The sequence below is a fragment of the Benincasa hispida genome, chromosome 10 (assembly GCF_009727055.1).
Source record: "Benincasa hispida cultivar B227 chromosome 10, ASM972705v1, whole genome shotgun sequence".
In the NCBI taxonomy this organism is placed as follows: domain Eukaryota; kingdom Viridiplantae; phylum Streptophyta; class Magnoliopsida; order Cucurbitales; family Cucurbitaceae; genus Benincasa; species Benincasa hispida.
The window spans coordinates 11,488,161-11,498,540 of NC_052358.1; the positions used below are offsets into that span (position 1 = coordinate 11,488,161).

Consider the following 10,380-nt stretch of genomic DNA (forward strand, 5'->3'; position numbering starts at 1 on the left):
ATGCTATGAACTTGGGAGAAACAATTAAAGAAAGAAATACGAGATCCAGTCAGGACAAAGAAAAAGCTATGATTTTCCTTCGTCATCATCTCCACGAGGGATAAAAAATGAAGTTTCTTACAATAAAAGATCCCCGTATTATATGGAAAATTTTGAAAGAAAGGTATGATCATAAAAAAACAGTTATTCTTCCTAAAGCTCATTATGAGCGGATGCATTTAAGGCTACAAGATTTTTAATTAGTAAGTGATTACAATTTCGCATTATTTAAAATCAGTTCAAAATTTGTTATGCAGAGAGAAAATTACTAATGCTGATATGTTAGATGAGACATTTTCTATATTTCATGTCTTGAATATGCTCTTGCAGCAACAGTATTGAGAAAAGGGTTTTAAACAATATTCTGATCTAATTTCATATTTTCTCATAACCAAACAAAATAACAAGTTATTGATGAAGAACCACGAATCTCGACCAACTGGAACAATACCATTCCTTGAAGTGAATGTTGTGATTGTTAATAATCGTGGTTGAGTTCGTGGTCGTGGTTGAGGTCATGACCGTGACAGAGGAAAACATAATTATTATTTTCATGGTGGTCATTCTAATCATTCAAATTTCAAAAGAACCATGAAAAATGATGGTCATAAAGAAAAAGCTTCACAAGATAAAAGTTCAAAGAGTGTTGAAAATAAATGCTACCGACGCAGAATGATTGGGCATTTATCACATACCTGTTGTACGTTAAAACACTTAGTTGATCTTTATCAAGCCTTTCTGAAGAGGAAAAAAAGAAAAATGTGGAAGCAAATTTTGCATACCAAGATAGTGATATATTTAACCCATCCCATATGACAAATTTGAATATAGAGGACTTCTTTAAATCTCCTGAAGAGAAGATTAACACAGTTGATGGAATATTAAGTGTTTCTTTTGACTTTGAGAATATCTAGACTTAATGTTGTTTTCTTTTATCTATCTTCACTTTTTTTTAGTAAATGTTAACTTTTTTATATTCCAAATGTTATTTTTCTTATTGTAATTATTTTTTCAATGAAAAAATCTGGATCATTTTCATATATTGAGTGACTAAAAAATGAATAAAGAAGATCTATGTCTAGCAGACAGTGCAACTACACACAATACTTACAAATAAAAAATACTTTTCTAAATTGACAATGCTGAAAACAAAATTAAATACAATATCAGGTTCTGCAAACTTGATTAAAGATTTTGGAAAAACAAATATTATTTTGCTTAGAGGGACAAAATTTACAATTAATAATGCATTGTTCTCTAGTCAATCAAAGAAATATTCTAAGTTTTAAAGATATACGTTGCAATGGTTATCATATTGAGACTGATAGTAAGAATAATGTTGAGTATCTATATATTATATCTACTGCCTCAAATGAAAAACGTATATTAGAAAAATTGTCTGCTTTATCTTCTAGATTATATTATACTTATATACGAGTAATTGAAACATATTGAACAATGAAATTGAAGTTCATGAATTCAAATATATTTACAATTCGGCATGATCGGTTGGGTTATCCAGGATCTATAATGATGAGTAAGAATTCAAGTGGACACCCATTGAAGAGCTAAAAGATTCTTCAGTCTAATGAATTAGCTTGCTCTCAAGGCAAACTAATCATTAGACCATCACTAGTCAAAGTGGGGACTCAATCACCTACATTTTTAGAATGAATTCATGATGATATATGTGAACCTATTGATAACTTGTAGAAATACAAGTTATTTATACCGTTTTATTTAGATTATGCAGCAAAATGAAGGAAAAGTTGCGTCGACAGTATAGAAATTGGTTTAGAAATACGAAAATTGTAAAGTTTCGTGAGCACACCCGCTAACCCCATTGTGATGGCAAAATGGAATGTCCAAGTCTTGTTTTGCAGGAAATAGGTCACCGAATGCGATAATCTCTCGAGGACAAAAATGAACAACGCATTCACATTGCATGCGGTAATAAAAAAAGAACGAAAAAGAACAACGCAATTGCAACGCATGCGACGATCGTGCATGCAACAAGAGATCAAAACAATTACATCGAATGCAGCGATCGATCGAAGATGTGAAGAGCAACACATTCGTAAGGACTTCTGACATCGTACAACTTTTCTGTTATATGATTTTGAAAAATTGATCGTGGAGCAGAGCGGACATTTTCACTATGCCATGGCAGGAATTATCAGATTTTCAGAGCGAGACCACTAATACAGAAAGAGCCAAGGTCTATAAATACCTCATCAAATTCAAAGAAAGGAGGCTGGTCTGAAAAGACAATTTAGAGAAAATCCGGGAGACAGATGAGACAAGACCGAGATGTAAGTCTCTGGAACAAGCAATTATTTCCATTCCCGAAGAAGAAGCTCTGTGCGAAAGGTCACTTCTACCTGGAAAGCAAGCCTAAGAGGGAAGCTTTCTACTCCATTTCTACCACACGCCGACAAGCAAATCGTCTCCGATCGGGATCTGTGTCAAGACATTGACACTCTTTCCGTATTTGTTCTTATCTTCCATTCATCTACTGTGTTCATCTCTAATCTTTCATTCACTATCTGTAACAACACTTCTCCTTAGATTCTAATATCATTATCGTATTCATCGTCATTTCTCTGTTCTTTTCCATACATTCATCATTCATTTTCTCCATCATGTATAACTAATCCGTAGGGTAAGGGGAAGGATTAAGCAAGTGAGTTAATCCTTGTTAAGAATCGGCTAAGTTTAGCTAAGGCATGATCGACGACATATTCACCTGTGAGAAGCAGAAGTGAAGATGTTATTCCGCCTATCGAAAGAAGGTTGGAAGAATGCGTTAACTAAAGCGAGAAGTATTTCCAGAGATGGAAACAACCTTGCATTCATCACGTTCATCTCTGTTTCACCATAGACATATGGGAACGTGGCCGATCACTGAAATGTGTAAGCCAAGGGAAAGCGGAACCTTAGTTGTGCCCTCAGCAAGATTGACGAACTTGCGATGTCCTTTCTCTCAACCCATTCTCTTTCTGACACATTTTACAAGACTTGCCAACGCATTCATAAAACATTTTTGACATCTTCACAGCCAGTCCTCACTTTGTATAATTAATTATTTATTCATTTATCTTTTACCGCATTTTACTTTGTCACTGCAAGTTATTTATCACCACAATTTACTTTATCGCATTTTATTTTTCAGTGCATTTTATTCTTTACCGCAATTTACTTTTAAACCCAATTCATTATTCTTTATGTTTAATCGGTCGCATATACCACAATAGTATTGCATTAATTCTTACAATCCCCGTGTTCGACCTCAAATCACTCTGAGAAACTTGCGTTGGAATTATACTTGGTTCCAGCATAAGAAAACTTGTGACACGCACACTACACGAACGCATACTACGAAGCATTTAAGCATCATCACATACATTTAGAACGTAGTATCGCAATATCATAAATCATAGTGTATCATCAATTTTATTATTACACCTATTAACCCACCAAGTGGACTATTTAAATATTTTATGACATTAATAGATGTTTCCAGCAGATAGTCACACTCAAATAATTAAGTTAAGAGCATAATTGTCTGATTATACAATTAAGATCATTCGTCTTGATAATGCCAGTGAATTTACATCTTAAGCTTTTGAAAATGATTATATATCAATTAGGATAAGTGTTGAACATCCTGTAGCTCATGTTCATACACAAAATGGTTTAGCAAAATAATTTATAAAACATTTGTAATTAATTGCAAGACAATTACTTATGAAAGCTAAGCTTCCTACATCTGTATGGGGACATGCTATTTTGCATGCAGCATCACTTGTACGCATTAAGCCAGTAGCTTATTATAAGTACTCGTCATTATAATTGGCTTATGTCCATGAGCTCTATTTCCCATCTAAGAATTTTTGGATGCGCAGTATATGTTCCAATTGCTCCACCACAACGTACTAAGATGAGTCCTCAAAGAAGGCTAATGTATGGATATGATTTTCCATCAATTATTAAATATCTTGAATCCCTGACGGATGATGTATTTACTGCATGATTTAATGATTGTCATTTTAATGAGACAAAATTTTCAACATTAGGGGAGGAATTAAGAATTTGGAAAAACGATTACATGAAATGTATCGTTATTGTCTCATTTAGATCCCGTACAGATCAATGTGAACTTGAAGTTCAGAAAATAATTCATTTGCAAAATATAGCAAATCAATTACCAAATGCATTTATAGAAGCAACGTAACTAAATCATATATACCAGCTACAAATATCCCACCGGAAATTGATATCCCAATATAACAAATTGTCACTAATGAGTCTGGAACACGCCATAAGCATGGAGACCAGTGAGTTCCAAAGATAAAAATCCTCGAAAAAGGTAAATAATTAATATTCAAGAAGACTTGGTTGAGGATGTAAATACCCATGAAGAAATTCATGACATGACTAATGAGGAAGGTGGAATACATAAAGATAATAATGAGATTTCAATAAACTATGTCATGACAGGAAAAAGATAGAACCGAACTCATGTAGTTATTGACAACATTTTTGCGTATAATATCGCTCTTGATATTATATCTGAAAATGAGGATTTTGAACTAAAAATTTGTTGAAGAATGTTGACATAGAAAAAATTGACTTTAGTGAAAAGAAGCAATCAAGGTATAATTAAACTCACTTTTAAAATGTCAAGTTTTTGGATCAATAGTTCAAACACCAGAAGGTGTCAAACTTGTGGGTTACAAATGGGTATTTGTGAGAAAAAGTAATGAAAATAATGAGGTCACAAGATATAAAGCAAGACTAGTTGCACAAGGTTTTTGACAAAGACATGATATTAATTATGAGGAGACATATTCTCCAGTGATGGATGCAATTACACTAAGATATTTAATTGGCTTGTCTGTGTATGAAAGTCTGGATATGCATTTTATGGATGTAGTCACAACATATTTATATGAATCTTTTGATAATGATATTTATATGAGAATCCTAGAAGGATTTAAGGTACCTGAAACATATTGATCAAATTTTTTAGAATTGTATTCAATAAAGTTACAGAGATCTCTATATGGATTAAAACAATTAGGATGGATGTGGTACAACTGTCTGAGTAGATATTTGTTGAAAGAAAGATAATAAAATAATCTAATATGTCCGTATGTTTTTATAAAGAAATCACAGTTGAAATTTGCTATTATAGCTGTATATGTTGATGACTTAAATATAATTGGAACTTCTAAAGTGCTTTCAAAGGCAATAGAATATCTTAAGAAGGAATTTGAGATGAAAGATCTTGGAAAAACAAAATTTGGCCTTGGTTTGCAAATTGAACATTTAGCAGATGAGATATTTGTTCACCAGTCAACTTATACAGGAAAAATTTTGAAAAGATTTTATATGGACAAAGCACATCCATTGAGAATTCCAATGGAAGTTCATTCACTAGATATGAAGAAAGATATATTTCGACCTCGAGATAATAATGAAGAACTTCTTGGTCTTGAAGTATCATATCTTAATACAATTGGTGTACTTATGTATCTTGCTAACAATACAAGACAAGATATTGCATTTTCAGTAAATTTATTAGCTAGATATAGTTCTTCTCTAACAAAAAGACATTCAAACATAATTAAGCATATACTCCGTTATCTCCAAGAAACATTGATATGGGTTGATTTTATTCAAATAAATCAAATTGATCTAATTAGTTATGCAAATTCTGGATATTATATGATCCACACAAAGCTAGATATCAAACAGGTGTTCTACTTACATATGGAGGAACTGCTATACCATGACGATTGTGAAACAAATAATAACGACCACTCCCTCAAAACATGTTGAATCCTTGCAATTTATGATGCTAGTCGAGAATGTGTATGGTTAAGATCAATGACTCAGCACATTCGTGAAACATGTGGCATGTCTTCTAATAAAAATCATCCAACGATATTATATGAAGGCAACACATCATATATAACCCAAATCAAAGGAGGATATATTAAATGAGATAGAACAAAGCCTATTTCACCAAAACTTTTCTACACTCATGATCTCAAAGAAAATGGCGACATCACTGTACAACAAATTTGTTCAAAAGATAACCTGACCGACTTATTTACAAAGGCATTACCTGTCGCAACCTTTGAGAAATTTGTGCACAACATTGGAACATGGCGATTCAGAGACGATCTCAAGTGATGTTTCTATAAGGGGGAGCAAATATATTATATTCTTTTAGAATTATTAGATTATATGAAATATGTACATTTTTTCTTCATTAGGATTTTTTTAAGGTTTTTACGAGGCATATATCATATATATATAATGGACATTTAAGGGGGAGTATTACAAATATTATAAATAGGTGTTAGATGCCCATGCTTAGTGTCTAATGTGAAATGTCATTTTTCCATTACCATATATGTTGCCCATGTGTCATTCAACCACTTATGCATATTGTCTAAAATGTATCACATTCTACTTGCCATTTTACCCATGAATAGTGGCATTTGATGGATATTGAAATAACATACATAAGTGAGAAATCTACTTCATAATTTTAGTTATTTTATTTTATTTTATTTATTAATTGTTATATTTATATATTATTATATTATATTTTCTTCATATTTATATTTCCGTTGCGCTCCTCAATTTTACAACACTATGTATCTTTATTAATTAAAAAAAGTAAGGTTTATAATTTAATTTTAGTTATATATTTTTTAATCTAAGTATTTCTTTTTATTCAATAAGTGAGTGTGGAGACTATCAGTGTCAATAAGATCACCAAAACTAATTAAATTTGATATATTAGTGGTCGACATTGATATTAACTCAACACTAAAGTCGATCAATTGATGATCACCCTATCAAATCTTCAACTTCTTTACTTCTTAGTAAATAAATACGTCTTATTTTAATGTTAGAGAAACATAAAATTATGTATCCTATCTTCATTTACAAGGTAGGCAACAATATACACAAATATGTGATTTTAGATGATGTAAGTTTTTTTTTTCTTTTTACCACGAACAGTAATAAAAAACTAAACAATGTCAACTATCAATCAATGAATAGATTGTTCGCTTTGTTTTATTGTTAAATTAAAAAATCTCACTGCATATATATAAGAGATTTTTACATATCGTTTAACTACTTTTTATTTACACATTTTACCCTCAACTTTATCAATATGTTATTAATAATTCATTTTAAATTATAACTAAACTTTATGAATGGTAATTTTCGAAATCATCTTGTATAGTGCAAAGGTCATGTCATAACAATTAAATTAAGTAAAATAAAACAAATTAAATTTACATAATAAATGAAAATATAATTATGAATAACTAATTTCAATGTAATTTTGAAAACGACTCAAACTTAACATATTGCATGTCAATTTTCCTTTATTACTATTTCTACTCATTTGTTATTTACACAAATACAGTCATTTTAAGAAATCTATTTTTTGAAAATTTCATAACATATATACTTTTTCACTATAAAAAATGGGGCATATAGCGTAATCTTTAAAAATATGAAATCAAAGCATCGTAAGTTGTAACACCCTAAATAATTTCAAAAGATACCAAGCCTATTTCTACTTTTCCATGAAAAAAAACTCTTCATTTTTGTGAGTAAAATATAAAATATCGTCATACTTTACCTTTATGAATCTAAAAATGAAGACTTGGAATAAATATATTATTACAAAAATATTAAATTTTGATTATTACTTATATGAAATTATTTATTAAAAAAAAAAAACTTGCATGGAACACGTTCTAACGTTTTTTTCTCAAGAAAAAAAATGTACTAGTTGTTAAAACGAAGGGAGAAGTGATATGAGAATAGGCAATCGTGTTTGACTGACTTAATTTATGAATAATTTAATCTTACAAAATCATAAATATACTTGTGGATACTCTCTCTATGCTAATAATATTTTCATAGAAGGTAGAAGTCTCGTGTGGGTGTTCTATTTTATTTATTTTTTTGCAGTCAACTTTGATGATGAATGCAATGACGAAGATTTGAGTTACATTAATATCAAGTTTGTTCAATGATGAGTAGAGAGATGTTCACGAACAGGGTTGGAGATAATTGTCTCTTAAATTATAAATATATGACCTAAATTTAGATATTTAATTCAAACATATTTATTATCTTCAATTATTAAATTATGATATATTATATTAAATTTATCTTCATTTATGAGTTTAAACTTTTGGGTCAATTAATGATTTAAGATCGTATCAAAGTAGGTAGTTCAACGAGGTTCTGTGCTCAAGTTCTTACATTGTTTACTTCCCAATTAATATTCATTTCTATTTGTTGGATATTCTTCATACTTCAAATTCTACTTATATATAATAATAACAACAATGACATAACGATAATTATAAGAATCTATACTATGTATAAATTATAGAATCTTTACATCTCTAGTTTTTCTTTCCTCATTACCACCATTTGAGTCAAAGTGATATATTTTTCATGTATGAGTATGACTACGATATGAAAAATCACGACCTACATTTCATTTTTTTTTTTCATGTCAAATGGTTAGGTGAAACAATGTAAAAAAACTATTTGGTATATTAATTATAATTTTTTTAAACTTACTTTTCTTTATACAAATGAACTATAAATTTTACGTACATCGTGACAAGTAAATTAAAAAAATACAAACGAGGCAAGGGTAAAAGAGTCCCATCTAGTCTCATCCCGGTTTAGCTTTGCAAAAAAAAAAAAATTTCCATCATCGATTGAAAATATGATCAGAATCTCATATTAGTTAGATAAGAGGAGGATCATGAGTATATCAAGGATGACTGATTCTCTTAGTTTTAGGCCTTTTGGGGTGAAACAAAAATCAAAATTATGAGGATTTATATTCAAAGTGGACAATATCATACTATTATGAAGATAATTGAAGGGTCATTGTCTCTATTATCCCCTACCTAAATGAAAAGTCTCACTGAAAAAAAAAAAAAAAAAAAGTCAACCTCTAACGAGGAGCTAGTGAGATTGACAAGTTGGCAGGGGTTACCCTATTATCAGACCAAATTCTCGACTCTATATACAACTTGGAAATCTTGCTTGCCACGTGGGACATACTAGGCCGCTTAGCTGGATCCACGTCGACACATTTAATAGCCAATCGCGTAATCTTCTCTGCCACGTGTATCGGAAATGAGTCCTTCAGCCTACGGTCAACCCACTTTCTCAGCCTCCCTTCCACGTCATCACCACCTTCTTCGATTACTGCCATGGCACTCTCGATCAAAGAAACCCTAACGAAATTTCCTTTCCTTCTATCAAATTCAAACTTCACAGGCTCTTCACCAGTCAATAGCTCTAAGATCACAACGCCAAATGCATAAACGTCGGTCATCGGCGATGCTACGCCGCTGGATTTGTACTCTGGCGCCATGTATCCTCTAACCCCTTTTATTTGCACTTTCTTCGATTTCACCGCCTGCTTATCTTTCAACTCCAGTTTCTTCTTTGAATCTTCACCAATTTCGCCATTAATACACCTCGGATTCAAAGGTTTTTCAATTCTTTTGTTCCAATCATCCTCATTACAGAGTTGCGCTACACCAAAATGACAAATCCTAGCATTAAACGAAGGCTCTGTTACTATAATACTGCTACTCTTTATATGATTATGCGTTAAACTGATGTTAATTCCTGATTTGTTGTGGATGTAATCGAGGCCATGCGCCAGATCTGTAGCGACTTGCATTCTTGAAATCCAAGTAGATAAAACAGTGAAATTAGGGCTTTTAGAGTTTCTCAAACAATCGGAGAGATTTGCTCCATTAACGAAATTGTAAACCAAGTAGAGATAATCGGAAGAGATTGAAATGCCGAGAAGTTGGATAATACTGGTATGGTGACATAGACAAATCTTGTAGAAGCGATCTTTAAATTGTTGGAGGCCGATTTGAGGCTGAAACTTACGTTGGAAGATGATTACATCTTTGCCTTGAAGCGTGCAGCGCCAGGAGGGGGTGGAGGATGCGGCAGTGTGTCGGTTGGTGAGGAAATTGTTGGTGGCGGCGTTGATTTCAGAGAAATCGAAGATGTGAGGAGATTCATGGAGAGATTCGTGGAGGGTGGAGAAGGAGGTTGAATAAGTAGAAATGGAAGGAAAGTTATTGGTGTTGAGTAATGGGGAATTCTTGGAAGGGGAAGATTTGAAGAGTTTAGAAGGAGAGAAGGGAGGGGTTGAGTCAAGCTCCGCAACATCAAGCGCCATTTTTGGTTATACACACATAAGGAATGGGGAAGAAGATGATAGCTTTTTTGTTGTAAGAACAAATT

General features: G+C 31.9%; 1 protein-coding gene across 1 annotated transcript; it reads right to left on the bottom strand.

Annotated features, from left to right (window-relative positions):
• Positions 1-8,923: 8,923 nt before the first annotated feature.
• On the bottom strand, positions 8,924-10,380 carry LOC120088763 (lysM domain receptor-like kinase 3). The gene has a single exon (XM_039046200.1). It carries the CDS (start codon positions 10,313-10,315, stop codon positions 9,059-9,061), a length of 1,257 nt encoding a protein of 418 aa, XP_038902128.1. The 5' UTR covers positions 10,316-10,380; the 3' UTR covers positions 8,924-9,058.